This window comes from Mirounga angustirostris, unplaced genomic scaffold, assembly GCF_029215605.1.
Source record: "Mirounga angustirostris isolate CCGP_5_RB_7025 unplaced genomic scaffold, mMirAng1.0.hap1 SCAF_1, whole genome shotgun sequence".
In the NCBI taxonomy this organism is placed as follows: Eukaryota; Metazoa; Chordata; class Mammalia; order Carnivora; family Phocidae; genus Mirounga; species Mirounga angustirostris.
This window is the reverse complement of record NW_026991709.1, coordinates 125,148,156-125,168,683: the sequence shown is the minus strand read 5'-3', so window position 1 is coordinate 125,168,683 and position 20,528 is coordinate 125,148,156. Positions and strand designations below refer to the sequence as shown.

At 37.8% G+C, this 20,528-nt stretch overlaps 1 protein-coding gene across 13 annotated transcripts in view; it reads left to right on the top strand.

Moving 5' to 3' along the window:
* CEP63 (centrosomal protein 63) overlaps positions 1 to 20,528 on the top strand; it is a 57,495-nt gene that overhangs the window by 199 nt on the left and 36,768 nt on the right. For 5 of the 13 annotated variants that reach the window (XM_064587470.1, XM_045903735.3, XM_045903736.3 and 2 more), the window contains exons 2-5: positions 9,452 to 9,520; positions 10,665 to 10,842; positions 19,293 to 19,388; positions 20,224 to 20,346. In XM_064587470.1, coding sequence (XP_064443540.1) covers positions 9,474 to 9,520; positions 10,665 to 10,842; positions 19,293 to 19,388; positions 20,224 to 20,346 — 444 coding nt within the window. In that variant the 5' untranslated portion in view covers positions 9,452 to 9,473. Of the gene's footprint in view, positions 1 to 32; positions 81 to 397; positions 540 to 4,580; positions 4,653 to 9,451; positions 9,521 to 10,664; positions 10,843 to 19,292; positions 19,389 to 20,223; positions 20,347 to 20,528 lie in introns of those variants that run through there. The other 8 variants (XM_064587456.1, XM_064587454.1, XM_045903734.3 and 5 more) reach the window with 7 other exon arrangements.

The following is a 20,528-nucleotide window of genomic DNA, read 5'->3' as shown; positions in this document are numbered from 1 at the left end:
GCAGTGGGCGGAACGAACGTGGCGACGACGGAGGCTGGACGGCGGGTCGGCGGGGACGCGCGTGCGCGCCCCCGCCGGAGGTAACGGCGGGAAGGCTCGGGGGCGCGCTCGCGGCGGCCCAGTAACCGCATGGGCGCCCGGGGGACAGGCGAGGGGCGGGCGTGTCCCGGTCCGGAGGCAGCCCTGGCTGCGGTGGCGCCGCGGGCTGTGCGGCCGTATGGCCCGGGGCCGGCCTCCGCCGCAGCCCGCCGGCCACCAGGCCCGCCCTCGCCGGCCCGGGTCCGCTGCGGCGCCCCGCCCGTCGGCCTCCCCGCGTACGCCCTGCGGACCCGCGAAGGCGGATATGGCCTTGCCCGGCGCGCCGTCCGGGCCAGCCAGGTGGTCAGCCCCTCCCCAGAGGCCGGGCCGGCGGGAGGGCGGCGGGGGGTGCGAGCAGCTGCCGCCGAGTCCTCGTCTTCCGCGGCGGAGCCAGCTGCGGGCCGCTCTTCCTTTGCAGAGGGACCCCCGGCACAGCCCTCCCGCCTAGGCTGCCATATCTGGTTAGCTTCCCAGCATTGTTGTGACTTAGGCCATTGACGGCACGTGGTGCCAGTTCACTTATGGGGGGAATTTAGCAATTCTTAAAAAGTGAGTTAATGTTAGTACAAGAAGTACGAAAGTGTGGCAGAAGTCGTGAAGGACTGAAGAAGTTGGGAAACCCCGAGTTTACGGATTGCTCCATACAAATCGGGGTGGGAGATAAATGATAGACTGAGGGTTTAAAAGGGACAGTTCCTTAGGAGCACTTTAATCGTGAAGATATTTGAGGACAGTAAATCTAGGCCCGATGTTTTTCTTGGTTCCTTACAACATCAGAGTAAAAACGAATCTGCTGTCAGTGACTAGTCTTCATTTATATTTAGAGTACCCTTATTTGCACGAAGTAGTTTTCATTAAGCCTTACATCCGCTTCCTTAAATTATTTCATTCCTTTAGTAAAGCAGAATTGTAGGGTAGGTACACTGCTGTTACAGAGTCCCCCACATGCTTGCATTCCATTTTATTTTATAGATGTGAAGACGAAGTCATAAGGATCATCAACTACATGTTACTTTCAGATACTTAATCATTGCTGTAGCTTAATGATACAATAAAGTGTATGTATTTTCTTAGTTGAAATGCAGTGCCGCCTTTAGATTTGTACAACTTCTTGCCCTTCGACTATATCACTATCAGTGATCAGTATAGTAAAAATGAAATGAAAACGGGTTAGAGATTCCTAAACATTTAGACAGTCACACTGCCCTTAACAATGTATGTAGATTCAGGTTTTAAAGATTATTTCTAATAAATGTGTATGTTAATTGTACTGTGCCATTTTACTCCCGTTAGAAGGTAGAAGACCTTTGCTTTGTCCTTCCCTTTCTCATTTATGTAGTAGTGGTAGCCAGCTGTGACAGCATCAGTAATCCACTTATCTAACCTTCTGAGCCACCCAGGCGCCCCCAGAGTTACCTACTTAAAAAAAAAAAGTCCCAACTTGATTTGAAATTCATCTGAAGCTAACATGAACAGTGGTTGCAGGGATTGAATTTATGTTTTGTTTTGTTTTTTTCTCTCTAAAAACTAAATTTGCTTTTTCGGTTTTACAAAGCTGCATTTCTGTCATCACACCTACGAAAACTTATAAAAATTACATGTCAGTATTCAGTCTGGGTTCAGATTTCCCCAACTGTCCCTTAAATGACTTTTTACAATTAGCTCGTTTAGGTCAAAATCCCATAGAGATCCACATGTTGTATTTGGTTGATACATTGTTTAAATCTTTTTTAATAGAGCAGTTCCCATATGTCCCTTTTCCCCCTCAGTATTCTAGGTTTAGCTGATTGCATCCGCATGACATCCTTTTAACATGCACATCTTTTCCCTTTTTTTTTTTTTTAAGATTTTATTTATTTATTTGAGAGAGAGAATGAGATAGAGCATGAGAGGGGGGAGGGTCAGAGGGAGAAGCAGACTCCCTGCTGAGCAGGGAGCCCGTTGTGGGACTCAATCCCGGGACTCCAGGATCATGACCTGAGCCGAAGGCAGTTGCTTAACCAACTGAGCCACCCAGGCGCCCCCATCTTTTCTCTTTAAACCTGTGGTTAGATCTAGAATTGCACTGTTCACTATAGTAGCCACCAACCAGCTCTGGCTATTTAAATTAATTAAAATGAAATAAAACTAAAAATTCTGGTCCCTAGTTTCATTAGCTACGTTTCAATTGCTCAGTAGTTACAGGTGCCCGGTGGCTACCCTCTAAATGGTGCAGACATAAAATATTTCAATAATTGCAGAAAGTTCTGTTGAATAGCACTGATCTAGAAGATCGGATTTAACCTTAATTTTTTTTTTTTTTTTGTGGGGGTCAATAAGATTTCCTAGGTAGTGCGTAGATAATCTATTGCATTAATTATCAGAGAGGTATGAAATGTCTGAGTTGTCTCTCTTGTGTTAAGATTGAGCAGTGTAATGGGTTCAGGTATTGTTAGCCCAATCCATCTATCCTCAAATTCCCCATGAGCTTTTCACTTAATGGTGAAATCTTTTTATGGATTTAGCATCGCCTGTATCCATTATTGCATTAGGGGTTGCAGAATGGTGATTTTCCAATCCTGTCATTCCTTCAGTATTTATTAGCTGGAAATCTTTTATGAAGAAGAACTCTACCCTGCCAGCTATTTGACTGCCATCAGCTATTTGAAATATAGTTTGTACAGGAAAGGCAAGAAAAATGCTTAATTCTTTCCCTCTATTTTTGGACTACAGTAATGAGATGGTGGCCTAGCAACTTCCAAAAGTAACCATGAGGGTTTCTGCCTTTTTTTTTTTTTTTTAAATCATCATGGACTTGAATATATTTAAACCTTTTCAACTTATTGCAGTCTTTTTTTTTTTTTAATACTCAAATTGCTCTTCCTTTGGTCAGCGGCATCCCCTTTAAGTTGGCTCCTGTCCATTTTGATATGACCAGTAGTCTTTGATAATCAATTTCCCTATTTTTTGGTAAAACATGTTCCTCCCTCATTTATCCATTAATGGCCACCAAAAAGCCCTGGTTCCTTTGGGTGGGAGATGGTATTTAGAGACCACAGTCTGGGTGCTAGAGGTGCTTATAGTGCCAGGTTGGTCAATGGTTCTAGGGTTTACAGTGGCCAGAGTTAGGAAATATATATATTTTTAAACAAATATACAGAATTCACACTGATATTTACATTTTAATTTAATTTTTTGTATTTGTTCTTATATTTGGGTCTTTTTGTCTTGCTGAAAATCTTGGAACCTAATGTCATTAATGTAATTACTTTTTTAAAATCCTATATTATATATATTAATTTCAAATTAATTATACCAATTTTATTATTAACAATATGATTCCTGAATAGTGTTTAGGATTTCTTTGCAGTTCTCTTTTTATCTTTAGTTATATCCTACTTGGGATATGTACAGTAGAATTATTGCATTTTAAAGGCATGTGTAACATTTTGTTATATGTTTAGTTTTCCACCTTGATATCTAATTGATAGTTGATCTGTTTCATTTTGTTTCCAATTTTTTCATACTGCTTTTTTTTTCCCATTTGGATTTGTTTTATTATATGTAAAACATTAGCATAAAACTACAGATATCCAGACAAGTTTAGCGTTCATTCCTCTTTTCTCCACCATAGTTCCCTTTCTTTCTTTTTTTTTAAATATTCATTTATTTTGAGAGAGAGAGAGAGTAAGAGAGGACAAGCAGAGGGGAGGGGCAGAAGGAGAAGCAGACTCCCCACTGAGCAGGGAGCCTGATGTGGGACTTGATCCCAGGACCCTGGGATCATGACCTGAGCTGAAGTCAGATGCTTAACAAACTGAGCCACCTAGGCACCCCCTAGTTCCCTTTCTTATAGGTATCATATTTACTAGCTTTGGGTTTATCCTTCCATAAAAACAAATGCATTATCTACTTGCTTCTCCCCCCTGGTAATATATGCCTTGTAGATCCTCCTTAGAAGAAATATGTTATCCATTTTTACAGCTTCATAATATTCCACTGGTGGATGAATATTCAACTAGTCCCTGTTGACAGGCCTTTGTGCTGTGTCCTACTGTTGCATATAGCGCTGCACTGTGTGTCCTTGTGCATATGTGATTTTGTATTTTTGCCAGTGTGACTTTGGGATAGCTTCCTAGAAGTGGCATTGTTGGATCAAAGGGTGAAGTCATATTTCTTAGTTGCTAGGTATTGCCAAAATCTCTATAGAAATTGTACCATTTTCCATTCCTGCCTACAGTGTATATGAGGGCCCATTTTCCTATAAATATATCTGTCATAAGAGTGTATTGTCAAACTTTTGAGTTTTGGTTAATCTAAATATAGAAGGAAGGGTAACTTGGTGTATTTTAAATTTGTATTTCTCTTCTTGTAAGCAAGATAGAGCATCTTTTCATATGTTTTGTTGTGTGTGTTTTAACTTAATTAAAGTTTTTATTTTAATTCCAGTTAGTTAACATACAGTGTTTTATTAGTTTCAGGTGTACAATATAGTGATTCAACAATTCCATATGTTACCCAGTGTTCATCGAGACGAGTGCACCCGTTAATCCCCATCACCTATTTCACCCATCCCTCCACCTACCTCCCCTCTGGTAACCATCAGTTTGTTCTCTGTAGTTAAGAGTCTGTTTCTTGGTTTGTGTCTCTCTCTCTGTCTCTTTTTTCCCTTTGTTCATTTGTTTCTTAAATATATGAGTAAAATCATATGGTATTTGTCTTTCTCTGACTTATTTTACTTAGCATTATACTCATTATACTCTCTAGCTCCATCCTTGTCATTGCAAGTGGCAAGATATCATTCTCTTTTTATGGCTGAGTAATATTCCATCATATGTATATATCCATGGATATATATATGTATATATTAACCCATTATATCTATACCTATCTCTATATCCATCTCACCTCTTCTTTATCCATTCATCAGTCATTGGACACTTGAGCTGCTTCCATATCTTGGCTATTGTAAATAATGCTGATCTTCTCATATGTTTAAGGTCATTTGCATTTCTTTTTCTGTGAACTACTTGTTCATATCTTCTGCCCATTTTTCTATAGATTCCTTTTTTCCCTCCTCAGATTTTATTTTTATTTTATTATTATTATTTTTTTAGGATTTATTTATTTATTTTAGAGAAAGAGAGAGCTGGGGGGAGGAGCAGAGGGCAAGGGAGAGAGAAACTCAAGCAGACTCTGGACTGAGCGCAGAGCCAGACACAGGCCTTGATCTCATGACCCATGAGATCATGATCTGAGCTGAAACCAAGAGCTGGGTGCTTAACCAACTGTGCCACCCAGGCACCCCTCCCTTCTCAATTTTTAGAAGCTTTTTATATATTTGGATAAATAACCTTCTCTGATAAAACTTCCAAATACTTTTGTCTTTAGACTTTGCTTATGGCATTTTTCCCATGTAAAAGTCTATTTTTATCTACTCTGGTTTCTCAGTCTTTCTCCTCATTCTTTCTGGATTTTGAGTCCTAGTTTGATCAATGTTTTAAAATTCCACTTTTATTTTGGAAAATTTCTTTGATACTTTATCTGTGATTTTTTTTCCCCTTAAGTTTAAGTAGGAACCTTTCTGGGCAATGGTAAATTATTGTTTATTGGAGCAGCCAGTTTATCAGCCATAGTAAATCTGACAGAGCCATAGATCTTTATAATCATAGTATGTATGTATATGTATACATATATGTATACATATGTATATATATATATGTAATATAGTAACATAGTATCATTACCCTCCTTTAAATGAGACTTGATGGGTAGGGATATCCCTTTATTAGTACACATTAATTCATAATTCTATCCAGAGTTTTTATTTTCTTCCTGTGTCCCATTTTGTGAGTAATTTGATCATGGGATTATACTCAGAGGTTTATCTGAGGCGCGATTATTGCTATACTCAGAATATTTTTCCTGATCTGTAAAATAAAGAGGTTAAAGAGGAGACCTTCAGATCCTTTCTAGCTCTTAAATTCCAATATGCTAATGAATTTCAAAGCTTTGCCTTTTATTAGATATCCTATCTGGACTTTTTTTCCCCCTAAGATTTAAAGTGTGTTTTCCCTGCTTCCCACCCTGTATTCCCTTTAAGCCTCCTATTCTAGATTTCACTGATTTAAAACAGCCTTCATTCCAAAGGAGAGTTATAATAAATAACTTAAAAGGAGAATTATAATTAATAACATATTTTTTGATGTCTTGGTTTAACTGCAGAAATGACAGTTATAGAGCTACATAGTTTTTATGTAACCACATTAGCATTTTACGTTAGTGGCAAGGAGTAGTAGATTATCAAACAGTGAGTAAATTTGCATTTATTATAATGAACAAAGAATATCTAACTTTACATCATTATTACATGGCCCAGGTAAAAGAAGAAAGCAGAATGACATAGTACGTAGAGTTAAATGAGGTTCAGTGTGGTTAGGAAGGAATTGGTGATGTAGCTGTGAGAAACTCAGGAAAGTCCACAGAAAATCTGAGCCCTTGCTATTTCCCTGATTCTAAGGAATGAGAACTGATGGTGTTTGGCAGCTATTCAAACAGATGGTGAAGGTGTTGGTAAAGAAATACATTACACAATAGTAAGATTATTTTCTACAGAGAATGTTGCTGGTCCCCCACCCCCATTTCTTAAAAACAGAGATCTCTTTGTTTTAGTCTTAGACCATTATTTTTACTTCTGAAATGGCAATTTCCCAAGATGGGGACTATTTTCACTATCGTGTTACTGCCATCTGGTGTCCATGGTGGTGAGTTTGCGTTTTTTTCCTGTACCCAGACCTTTTGGTTTGGTTTCATTTATTGCCAAGAAGACACTATTAAAGCAAAAGAAAATAGGAAGGTATTTTAAGGTCTGGAATCCTGTAAAATTTATAAAGATTGCACATTGGTTGGGACTTGGGAGTCACTGCTTAGGTTTGATCCTATGACTATAATGTGTAGTTTACTGTAGTCAACCTATTTAACCCTCCAAGCCTCAGTTTCCTCCAAGTAATAGTGTCTATCTTTTATGAGTGTTGTGAAGAATGAATCAGACAGTGTATAGGAGGCAGAACAGTTGCACACTCAGTGACTGTTACCTTCTGTCATAAACATTGCTAATTATTAATAATGTCATCTAGAAAATATATTAATATATTACTAAATGTGTTACAAATTTATATTGCTAAATAGATTAATGTTTAAGAAGGAAACGACCTAAAGAAGTATAATTTTACTGATGATATAGGTGTTTGGCAGCTATTCAAACAGATAGTGAAGTTTTGGTAAAGAAATACATTACACAATAGTAAGATTATTTTCTTAGTTTTGAATAACTTCAGTGGCACTGTCCTTAGGAATAGCACTTTCTTACAGATTTAATAAATATCCGTGACAGTAGGCAAGAGCATGCTACTTGCAGTGGACATTTAATTGGCTACTAGAATGCCAAGAAACCTTGGGGATTATCGTTCATACTGCTCATTTTACAGATGCAAAAACTGAAGTCCAAGGACACAAAGCTACTTAGTTGCAGAGTAGGACTCTCTCCTGGGTTTTTATCCACATGGTACTGTGTGAACTGGGCCCTGCCTGGCAGGTCCCCAGAGTGGAATAAGACATGAAATCTAGACTGTGCTGTAATTGACCATATAGTTTGAAAGAAAGTGGATTAGAACATGAAAACCTCTTTCTTTAGGTTTTAATTTATTTAATGTTGGTGTAATGTGAAGGGTAGGCCAACTGGAGAAAAAGCCTCTCTGCCATATTTGTGCATAAATAGTTAAATACTTCTGTTAGTAACTTCAGAAATGGATGCAAATAGCATGCAGTAGTTGTATTTTCCAGTCTTCCATTCTCCTCTGTGTCTCCAGGACACCCTGTCCTCACCTCTGTCACTACATTTATTATACTTGGGGGAACATTTTTTTTTTTTTTTAAAGATTTTATTTATTTATTTGACAGAGAGAGAGACACAGCGAAAGAGGGAACACAAGCAGGGGGAGTGGGAGAGGGAGAAGCAGGCTTCCCACAGAGCAGGGAGCCCGATGCAAGGCTCGATCCCAGGACCCTGGGACCATGACCTGAGCCGAAGGCAGACGCTTAATGACTGAGCCACCCAAGTGCCCCACTTGGGGGAACATTTTGGGTTAATTTTTTCTTTCCCATACTGGATTATTAATTCCTTGAAAAGGAGCATGTCTTTCATCACTATGTATCTGGTGGTTAGTACGACACTGAATTCTCTGTTAAAGAAGGAATCCCCTTCCAGAGCATTGTAATTTTTACACGAGGCATTAGGACAAAGGGGTAGAACCTCCCACCACAGCTTTTCAGAATTACCTAAAGACTAATTCAGGGCTGAGCCTTTGAAGGCTTAAGGAAAAAACAGTGTCTCAGGAGTGAGAAGTAGTTTGACATTGGTTAACATTTTGTAGAGGTGAGAAACCACCAACAGGTACTTCTCATTGGCACTTCTGAATTGAAGGGTAATCTTTTACCTCTCCTCCTCACCTTCCTTTCTTTATGATGTGTCTTTCCCTTTCTATGGCATCTTTTCTGTCTCCTTCCCTTCTTTCTCTACTAGATGCTTCTCTGTGACCAGCTTGCACAAAAGGAGAGAGAAAAGGGAGGGGAATTGTGATAAGTTCAGACAAAAACATCTAACATGTACCATACTGAAACGCTACACTACGCTGTCTCGAGCTGCGGAGGTGAATAAAATTAGATTTAGAATAGTAAGGAAAAAGGGTGTGCAAAAACCTCATTCCCAGGGTGGTGTAACTCCTGTGAAAGAACCTGTTAAAGACTAGCAGTGGGGAAGTAGAGGAGGGAGGGCCCATATAGTTGCCTTTGAGGGAAGGGAGAGTGTTCTAGGAAGCTTCACAGGCCTGTCATCTGAAGGGTGTGGGTAAGATCTCCCATGATGGACCAAAGAGTTCAAGCTCAGGGCATTTAACCTTTTTATAATGTCTCTTAAAAAAAAAAAAAAAAGATCTACTTTTCCTCTGACATGTGTGACCCCTAATTACTTCCCCTCATTTTGTGAAGGCTTTCTGTCAGTGTCCCTCTGCTTCTAGCCCTCTTGGTTCACAGGGGTACAACAATGAGGTATGATCTCTATCATGTGGGGAGAGTATCAGCAGCAATTCAGATCATTAAAAGTTATTTTCTTTTAGCCTGAAATGTATTTGGTTTGAATATTTCTTAAAGTGATGTTCCTTGACTGCTTCCTAAGGGGCACATGCGAACTGATGGTGTTTGGCAGCTAAGAAGTGCTGCATTTTCTCATTGTTATTTGTTATTGTATGCTTTCACATTCTTAGGTTTGTAAGTTGGAATGTTAGGACTTACAATGTATTTTCTCCTGACTGATTTTTTTTTTTTTTTGCTTTCCCAGTTGCCAAAACAAAGGGGATTTGATGATGGAGACTTTGTTGGAAGGAATACAAAATCGGGGACATGAAGGGTAAGTTAGCTTTTGACCTTAAGCTTCTCACTGAGTTTAAAAAGCATATCCAAGTTATGCCTCTGACCATTTTATGCTTTGGGTATAGAAGCAAAAGTGCTAAGTGGAAGCTCAGCTGATCCATGTCATGTCTGTGGACAGCATCTCTCTTTGGGGTGTTTGCCTCATCTCAGCAACGGCTTGCTGCTTGCTTTCATCCCACTCTCAATTTTCTCCTCTTCAAAAGCAAAAGTAGAAGTTCAGAAGTTTTGTACACTAAGAACAGATGCTTTTATAAAAAAGTATTTAAGCCTTCCTAGCTACAGCTTTGTGTGGCCATTTCTGGAAGCCTATTTGAATCCAGTACATCTATGTTTGCTTCTTTTCCTGCCTCTGAGATATCTGGCATCTCCTGTAACTGTGAAGGACCTCAGTCAGTTTACAATAAGGTCCGTTGTAGTAAGTTTCTAACAATAAGGTGGGAAGAAATAGTTGAAATAAATCTGGCTCTTGAAACAGCTCTTAAAATTGTATTGTCATTTTCCCCAATAAGCCTCTCACTTCAAAGGCTTTTTATTTTGGTTAGCTAAAAATGTGACAGGCTTGGGGCACCTGGGTGGCTCAGATGGTTAAGCATCTGCCTTCAGCTCAGGTCATGATCCCAGGGTCCTGGGATCGAGTCCCACATCAGGCTCCTGGCTCAGCGGGGAGCCTGCTTCTCCCTCTCCCTCTGCCTCTCCCCTGCTCATGCTCTCTCTCTGTATCTCTGTGTCTCAAATGAATAAATAAAATCTTTAAAAAAAAAAAAAAATAAATAAATAAAAATGTGACAGGCTTGCCTGGATTTTTCCTGAGAGTATTCCTAAAACATTACAAAAGAGCTAGTTGTTGGTTGTGGAAGCCTCGCTCACAAGCTGGACTTAAACATCAGTCTTGTGTTTGACCAAATGACTTAGGCTTCAGGGTTGGCTATTAGAGGAAGGTCAAGTATGCAGTGGAATAAATAATCACCTTAATATGAATGTTAAAGGGAAAAGTGCAGAAATCCTTTTCTTTGTCTCTAATAATTTCTTTACTGACATTGTTCCACCACAGCTGGGTTTACATCTGCTATATTTTTACATGTGAAAGAGAAAAAGTCATGGGCATATGTTCTTATTTACAGGGGATTTTTGACATCCTGTGAAGCAGAACTACAAGAGCTCATGAAACAGATTGACATAATGGTGGCTCATAAAAAATCTGAATGGGAAGGGCAGACACATGCTCTCGAAACTTGCCTGGACATCCGTGAACAAGAACTTAAGGCCCTTAGGGGTCAGTTGGATATGAAACACAAAGAGGTAAAGCTGTTGATTCACTCCTCTTTTTGATATTTTGATCTTGGCTTTTATATTAAATATGTTTCTTTTTAAAAAAATTCTTTATTTAAAATCAATTTTGTTAACATGTACTGTATTACTAGTTTCAGGGGTAGAATTTAGTGATTCATCAGTTGCATATAACACCCAGTGCTCATTACATCACATGCCTGCCTTAAAGCCCATCATCCAATTATCCTATCAGCCACTCCCCCTCCCCTCCAGCAACCCTCAGTTTGTTTCTTAGAGTTAAGAGTCTCTCATGGTTTGCCTCCCTCTCAATTTTCATCTTATTTTTTTTTCTTCCCTTCCCCTATTTTTATCTGTTTTGTTTCTTAAATTCCACATATGAGTGAAATCATGTGGTATTTGCCTTTCTCTGACTGACTTATTTTGCTTAGCATAATACCCTCTAGCTCCATCCACATTGTTGCAAATGGCAAGATTTCATTCTTTTTGATGGCTGAGTAATACTCCATTGAGTGAGTGAGTGTGTGTGTGTGTGTGTGTGTGTGTGTATACCGCATCTTCTTTATCCATTCATCTGTCAGTGGACATCTGGGCTCTTTCCCTATTTTGGCTCTTGTGGACGTTGCTGCTCTAAACGTTGGAGTGCATGTGCCCCTTTGAATCACTATGTTTGTATTCTTTGGATAAATAGCTACTAGGGCAATTGCTGGGTCATAGGGTAGCTTTATTTTTAACTTTTCGGGGAACCTCCATACTTTTCCAGAGTGGCTACACCAGTTTGCATTTCTAAGTATGTTTCTTAAATATTTGTTGAAGAAAGCATTTGTGTGTCAAGTTAGTTTCTGTATTATCTTTTAATTCTCGTGGTTTCTTTTAGGAGAAGAATTCGTTGTGAAAACACATAAGAATATTAATATTTATTTCAAGGATCATATTACCTTGGTCACATATAATACATAACTTCTTTAAGAAAATGTAAAGGGTGTTACACGAACTTTGTCTAGCCGTCATCCTATTACATGCTTGTATTAACATTGACTGAATTTAGTGTATGTTGTTTTTGGCCTCATTGTATGGCTAGGGTAAAAAAGTTAAGCCCAAAATTCAGTAATTTGCTTCTTTGGGTTCTATTTAAAAACAAAATTCAGAAAACCCTTTAAAAATTTTTTATTTGCCCTTGTTGAAAATTAGGGGAAAAGAAAGAAAAGAGAAAAATAAAAATTACTTGGAATCCCACCACCACTAGTTATTGGTGATTTGGGGGAAAAATTGACTAATATGCTAATTGATTTTTCACAGTTTAGCTGGTACAGTAAAAAGAAGAACATGGAATATTGGAAGGGAAGCACAAAGCACTTCTAAGCCCAAGAATTGCTTCTAAATGTCTGGTATGAATGTCCATGTGAGGACTGGAAAAGTAGGGAAGCCCTGGTCCCATGCCCCACTCTGCTGGACTTTCCTACCAGTAGGATCACCACATATTAGTGCTGTTACTTAGCTTACTTGGGAACACTTTCACGAATATATACACTGACATTGTGATTCTTTTGATGACACTTAGCAAGAGTGTCATTTTAGAAATGTTTCATGTAACAAGGAAAGAATTAGGCTTGATAAAAAGTGTTTTATGCTTGTCAAGGGAATCTCTCAGTGGCTGGCCATTTGCACTTTGGGTCAAAGCAGTACAGAGTAAAATTGGCCACGTCAAATTCAGTTTTCTGTGAATGCCATTTGCTAAAGTGGAATTTATTTTAAAATTTGAATAGACCTTTAAGAATGTATTTTAAGAGGCACCTGGGTGGCTCAGATAGTTAAGCATCTGCCTTCAGCTCAGGTCATGATCCCAGGGTCCTGGGATCGAGCCCTACATCGGGCTCCTGGCTCAGCAAGGAGCCTGCTTCTGCCTCTCCCCCTGCTCATGTTCTCACTCTCTGTATCTCTCTGTCTCAAATGAATAAATAAAATCTTAAAAAAAGAAAAGAATGTATTTTAAAATTATACCTCATGCGCAGATGTAGAAGGTGGTAAAAAAGTACATGGAATGATAATCATATTTGATTTTTTTTTTAAAGATTTTATTTATTTATTTGAGAGAGAGAATGAGATAGAGAGAGAGAGCATGAGAGGGGGGAGGGTCAGAGGGCGAAGCAGGCTGCCCGCTGAGCAGGGAGCCCGATGCGGGACTCGATCCCAGGACTCCAGGATCATGACCTGAGCTGAAGGCAGTGGCTTAACCAACTGAGCCACCCAGGCACCCCCATATTTGATTTTTTAAACATTGTAATTTAGGGAAGGTCAATGCTCCTTGTCTGGTAAGCTACTATAGCTACCCTTCTTTATTTTTCCTGGGGCAAAACAAAAGTAGTTTTGTTTAGTAAGTTAAAGTGATTGTGGTTTCCTAGCTAAGAAAAACACTGTATGTATATATAGATATCTAAGTTGTTTATTTTGTTAGAAACCCATTAAAGAAATTCCCATATGTGTGATTATGAGAATATTGAGTCACTCTGGGGCTGTTTAAACTTATTCCTGTAGCTTAGTTTTGATGTCAAGGTCATTACTGCCATTACTTAATACCTTAAAAAGAAATTAAAGGGATTGAATGGATAGGTTCCATGGTAAGGATCTGAAGATTACAATTTTGGCCTGGGGACATAAAAGAAATTTAGAATTGTAGCTGTCTGGTCAATTTACTGCTTCATTGATTGGGTTGCTGAAAGTTGATTAAGTTTCTAGAAGTGAAGTGCTTTTACCAAACGCTAGTAATGGGAATCTATCCCACAGAGCTCTTCTGTGAAATTGTGTTGGTATTAACACGTTCATAATCTCCTTTTATGTAAGAGTTAGAAAATAGAGCTTTAAATTTTTGTCATTCTTATTTGTTTGAAAGTTACAGGCCTAGAAGCAGCTCTGTGGTATGAACCAGTGCCACTCAAATGACAGTCCGTGGTGAGATGGAAAGCTTTCAGCAGAATGTAAATCAGTATATTGCATCCTAGAAAGTTTTGCTACATAAAAAATGCCAGCTGCACGGAACAGTGTGTTTGGTGAGGTCATTGTTTCACATTCTGCCTCAAGCTCCTTACCTTGTGCTGTATCTGCTGTAGTGACCAGCTCCAGCCTGTGTGCCGATCATGCTTGCAGGAGTACTAGCATAAACAATTCATTTTGTAATTGAATACTTTAGGTGTTTTCTGATTACATTGTTGGGCTTGGGTTGGTTTTCATGGCCATTTCTGCTGGTGATAACTCGTAATGCCATGTAGAGCAGGTTGACCTGATGAAATGAGTAAGGAATTTGGAGTCCTGGCTCTACCTCTTTTCTGCTGACTGGCCTTGGACAAATAGTCTAACCTCTCTGAGCCTGTTTCATCATGTGTGAAATTGGGATATAATGTCTATGTCCCAGGGTTGTTATGAAGAGTGAGTTACTATTTAAGAAAGTTCTTTGAAAACTCAATTGTATCTCAAACGATCTGTTATTTCAGCTCTTTCTTCTATCACCCATACTGACAGTTTCAAACCTTGGCTCCCATTTCTCTGCCCAATGCCATTCCTCACTCTCAGCATTTAGCCTCTTTTTTTCTCCAAGAAATTTCAGTATTGGTGAGTGCACATTATGAACCAGACCTTGGAACAGAAATAAAGTTAAGCAGTCTTATCTTTACATTTAATATTTATGCTTGCCATGTGTAGTAAGTAAAAAGAAAAATGATTCTGTAAGGCTGGTAAGAAAAAACAGTAATCACCTGCCCACCCTCCCGAAGCTGGGATTCTGGCTTCTCTGAAGAGGTCATTTCAATGCCTTTAATTCTTTCTTTTGGTATTTTCCCCATGTTTCTAAGTGGCATTCAATACTGATTTTTCTTAATTTTCAGTTTTAGCTGTTTATCTAATGACTTGCTACTATGAGAGATAAGAGTTTTGCTCTTTTACATACAATTTTCATCCCCTTATCCTGCCAGGATTATAGATCTTAATTTTTGGTTAGATCAATATTTAGTATTTACATCATTAAGATGGTAAATATTATTCACATTGAGTCAGATAGTATAATGATGAACTTCTTATACAATTTTTTGTTTTCCTGGGAATTAATAATTGTCTCATTTTCATTTGCTTTTTTTTTTTTTTTAAAGATTTTATTTATTTGAAAGAGAGAGAGAGCATGAGGGGGGGGAGGGTCAGAGGGAGAAGCAGACTTCCTGCTGAGTAGGGAGCCTGAGGCAGGACTCAATCCTGAGACTCCAGGATCAGGACCTGAGCCAAAGGCAGTTGCTTAACCAACGGAGCCACCCAGGCGCCCTCAGATGCTTTTTAAAAATGTACCTACCACTGATTCTTCCCAAACTCTCTGACACAAGTGTAAGTCTTCTCTGTATCTTCAGATATATCAGGTAATCTATCCATTTCTTCTCCTTTTTTTTTTTCTCTTTTGTGGAGCTTGCCATTCTCAAATAAGGATAAACTATTCTCTAGGTTAGCTGGATAGCTGTCATTTTGGCAGCTCCCTTCACTATTATTCTGGAGTTTTCTATGCTTTTCTCCTTTTTGTCTCTTTGTATTCTGTCATCTTTATTTCTCCATTTTTGATAGAACATACTTTTGAGATCTTATATGTATAAAATCTCATTATTCTCTTTTTACATCTGATTGCAAGTTTGATTGGCTGTAGAATTCTGCTTTCAGAGTAAATTTTACTCAGTATGTTTTTAGTTAAATATGAATCTTTCAGACTTTAACATCTGGTAAGGACGGACTAGTTATTTTGGACCAGCCCACCCACTGAGACCAACTAGGTAAGCTAAATTAAAAAAAAAAAAAAAAAGTCTGCTTGAAGTAGAGTGTTAAACAAGCTAGTGAAGAATTTACCAGGCCAGGATCTCTGCTGCCTCGAGATTGAGGGAGGAGCCTGGGGTTTGGGGCAGTTATTAGGTAGAAACTAGAGAAGGTAGCTCAGAGGATAGAGACTAAATGGGGTTTTTTATAACTTCAGAGTGCTAAGAGAATAAAAGATTTGGTGTCCCAGGCAGCTCTGAACCCCTTCTCACTTTGGATTGGGACCTCGAAAGGCAGCACCCTTGAGGAAGGATGGGCTGGATATAGAACAGGCCCTCTTGAAATTGCCACTCAGCCACAGACATTGAAATTTCTGAAATCAGCATAAGGTGATCTTAGAGTGCCACTGTCCCTAGGCATCTCCAAAGTGCAAAGGCTTCCAGGAACCTGGAAAAAGCAAGCTTAAATTTTCTCCACAGGGAGGAAAAAAACACCATTCTGGGGCTTAAATTATTTCTTCAAATAATTTTGCAAATACAATGCTTGATACCCACTCAGAAAGTAACCCCTGACACAGAAGGACAAACAACAAAAATGCAAAAAGGCAGAAGCAACAGAAGATAGAAACAGACCCATGGCAAATCTAGATACTGGCATTACCATGCTCCTACTTTGCAATAGCTATGTTCATTGTGGTCAAGGGGATAAAAGATAAGATTGAGAACTTTAAGAAAGAGTGGAAAACCATAAAAAAAGTGAAATGAATGGAAATTATAAATTGAAAAGTAAAGTAACTGAAATTAAGGCCTTAAAGATTAAAATATAATTAATGAACTTGAAGATAGGTCAAAAGAAAATGTTTAGAATAAAACATGGACAAATGATGGAAAATACAAAGGAAAGATAAGAGAAAGAAAATGCAGTGATGCAACTTAGAATCCCTGAAGGAGAAAAAAGTGCGAATGGGCAGAAGCAATATTTGAAGATAAATTAACTTAAGATTTTGCCAAAAGTGAAGAAGGCCATGTATTTAAGGAGTCTGAGAATCTCAAGCAAGATAAATAAAAAGAAATATTTACCTAGGTTGAAAGCTAAAAAGAAAGGAAGTCTGAAAAACAATCAAGGAAAAAAAAGATTAACAAGAAAAAAAGATTATCTACAAACAGCTCCAAACAGCTGTCTGCTAAAACAGTGAAAGCCAGAAGACAATAGAATGATCCTTACAAAGAAATGACTTTTTCCCCCCTGCCAAACCAAAAATCTATACCCAGAGTAAAGATGAAATAAAGACATTTTCAGATCAATAAAAATTCAGAGAATTTGTCATTGGCAGACCCACACCAAGGAAATACTACATATTCTTCAGGCAGAAGGAAAATGATCTCAGATGGAAGGTCAAGAGATAAAGGAAGAAATGAAAGGCAACAGTAAAGACTTGGGTAAATCTAAGTGAATATTGACTGTATATAACAACAGTAGGCCTTTTCAGTTTAACAAATGTAGAATTATAATGGCATTTAAGTCTGGCTGGGGGATAAATGGAATTAAAGTATTTCTGAAGTCCTTGGGTTGCCTGGGAATGGGTAAAATGACTAATTAACAATACATTTGTTAAGTTGCAAACCCATGTTTTAATCTCGAGAGAACTGTTAAAAGTATATATTGATATATTATTGGAGTATATATTTTACAATCCAGGAGAAAAATGAAATGATAAGAAGTTATCATTTCCAAAGAAGGCAAGAAAAGTGAGAAAAATGGATCATATAGCTTATTAAGTACACATTGCACTTAATAAGATGAGAGATTTAAATCCAGATGGAGGTTCTCCTGCTATCTGAAAGGTCGCCTTACACCACTTTGCTTTTACGAAAGACTTATCAGTACTTGTTTTCGCTAGCTGAAAGAAATCTGAAGAAGATTTTTACTTTTATGAAATGATCATTGCTTCTTTGCTGTAGCCATTTTGACTTGCAAAAGGTTTCATAGGAACACTCTACTTTCAGATAATGGGGGGTACCTTGTAGGTCTATTAAATGTAATTGCATACAATAGCCTAATTAAAAGATGAAGATTGTCCAATTGGGTAAAAATAATTAAACTCAATTATTTGGTGTTTATAAAGATACAGCAAAATTGAATTGTTCTTATAAGAATTTTGTTTTTTTTTTTTTTTAGAAGTCTTTTTTCTTTTTTTAAAAGATTTTATTTATGTATTTGACAGAGACACAGCGAGAGAGGGAACATAAGCAGGGGGAGTGGGAGAGGGAGAAGCAGGCTTCCTGCTGAGCAAGGAGCCCGATGTGGGGCTAAATCCCAGGACCCTGGGATGACCTGAGCCGAAGGCAGGTGCTTAACGACTGAGCCACCCAGGCGCCACTTCTGTTTTTTGTTTGTTTTTTTTTTTTTAATTGAGGTAAACCATATTAGTTTCAGGTGTACAATGTAATGATTCAGCTTTTGTATTTATTGTGAAGTGATCACCACAGTAAGTCTAGTTACCATCTGTCACCATATGTACTTACAAAACTTTTGTGTGTGTGATGAGAACTTTTATTGCCCCAAAGATTTAGATGCCTCTATTTTCTCCTTTATTGATATTACTTATTAGAATATGAGTGCTAAGGTATTTGGTGATTGATAGTTTTTAATTTATTTTAAATTAATACATACAATATTATATTAGTTTCAGGTATACAACGTAGTGATTTGTTATTTATATACATTACGAAATGCTCACCATAAGTATAGTTACCATCTGTCACCATACAAAGTTATTATAGTATTATTGACTATATTCTCTATGTTGTACTTTTTATCCTTGAGAGTTACTTATTTTATAATTGAAAGTTTGTAGCTCTTAATTCCCTTCATCTATTTTGCCCATCCCCCTGCCTTCCTCACTTCTGGCAACTACCAGTTCTCTGTATTTATGAATCTGTTTCTGTTTTGTTTTGTTTGTTTGTTTTGTTTTTTAGATTCCACATATAGGTGAATGATGAGAAGTTTTAAGATCTGTTTCTCATTTGTTTTGTTTTTGAAATTGCCATTCTGTATTGTGATTATTACCTAGTGTTCCCCATTCTCCCTCTCCCTCCTCACTTATTAATAGATGAAATTCTAACCAGTTATGGAGAGACGTAGAGAAAGACTAATGGATATTGATGGAGGTGAGGGCTGGTCATGAACCAGCTGTGGCTGGTATCAAACCATTGAAAAATGGGTTAGGATAATGTCCTTACTCTGGTTGGTGGAACTGATTTCTCTGAAGTGAGGTAAATGGTTAAGCAGTTTCAAGTCTCTTGTGGTCTTTCCATCTGACATTACTATTTTGTACTTTAATTTATATAATTTTTTTCTTGAAGCTTCACTGATTTTTTGTTCAGTATCTTCGTTTCCAAGGTTGTTATAATGTTGTATATCTTAATTTTTTTATGAGTTTTTTTTTAATAAAAAATGTTGGGGAGAATAAATCCAACAGAGCAAGTTTTCATCTAAACCTAGAAATTTTAGAAAGGTTATTAAATAATTAGATGTTTGACTTCCTAAGAAGTGGGGTATTACAATATATAGTTGAGAACTTGTTTTTATGGAAAAGCACAAAGATTATTTCCTATTTTTATGTTTCAGGGATATTGTTTCAATGCCAATAATGAAAAATACTACCACCTTTTTGCTTCTAGGTTGTAATGTTGCATCAACAGGTAGACGAACATGAAAAAGTCAAACAAGAGATGGCCATGGACTATAAGCAGGAGTTAAAGAAACTACATGAAGAAGTGAGATTTTAATTCTATTATGTGTTGTATAATTCTGTCTCTTTAACCATTAGAATTTTGTTAATGTGCCTGTTTCTGCTTGATAAAGTGGGAAGTATATAATCCATGGGAGATACAGGAGTAGAAATCTATTTCTCTGTTCTTTAAATTCAGGCAAAAGAGACTTGTCGAATTATACGTTTGGTACTATCCAAACAGGGATTCTAAAATGTGTTTCTCAGTTGAGTACCTGAAAGAAATAAGCTGTTTTTGTATAATACTATGAAATATTGATACCAGGAACCTATATTAAATATCTTAATTTTGAGTTAAATCAGTTACTAGATTTTAAATAATGGAGAATCCAATATATTCAGAGGCATTTTGGGATAAATAAGAAAAGTAAGAATTCTAGCAACTCAATATTATTCTTCAGATTGGGAAAAAAAACTGCTTTTTTTTTTTTTACTTTATTCCAAAAAACTCCTCTCCTGCTTATTGAATATCAGTGTTCCACAGGAGAATGGCTCAAGAACCACAGAGGAAAGGAGTTTGTATTTGCTGCTTTTATCATGGGTTAGTTTATGGGATCCTTAAGTGCAAGGCCACTGTAATAATAAAGTTTTGTTTAAAGAGTATCTTTCCCTCAATTTTTTTCTTCAATGCAGTATCTTTCTCTTCTAGTGTTTATTTTTTATATGCAGGTTTGAATTGTTTTAATTTGCAAATCTAACATGCTCAGTCTATTTTCGATAGTACTGTTTAGCACTGCTCTTGCTTTCATGATACCAATTTGTTCCACCACCACTGTTTACAAATTCTTAAATTTTAAGTCTAGAAATAACTGTGTCTACAGTTAGGCAGACTGAAGAGAAGCTATGAAAAACTACAGAAAAAGCATATAAGGGACTTCAGAGGAAATGCCAAAAATCACAGGGAAGATCGGTCTGAAATTGAGAGGTTAACTGGAAAAATAGAGGTATGTTCATAGTAATAATTTCTTCATAGTGGTTGTCAACCTCACTGTAGGAAGGTGCTATTTCTAATAGTACTAGTTCTGAAACCAATTTTCTGCCATCTCCAGGACTGCCCTGGAGCTATTTCAGAGGTACATCCTGTCATCACCTGGTCTCCTGGGGTTGATGGGGTTACTCGTTCTCA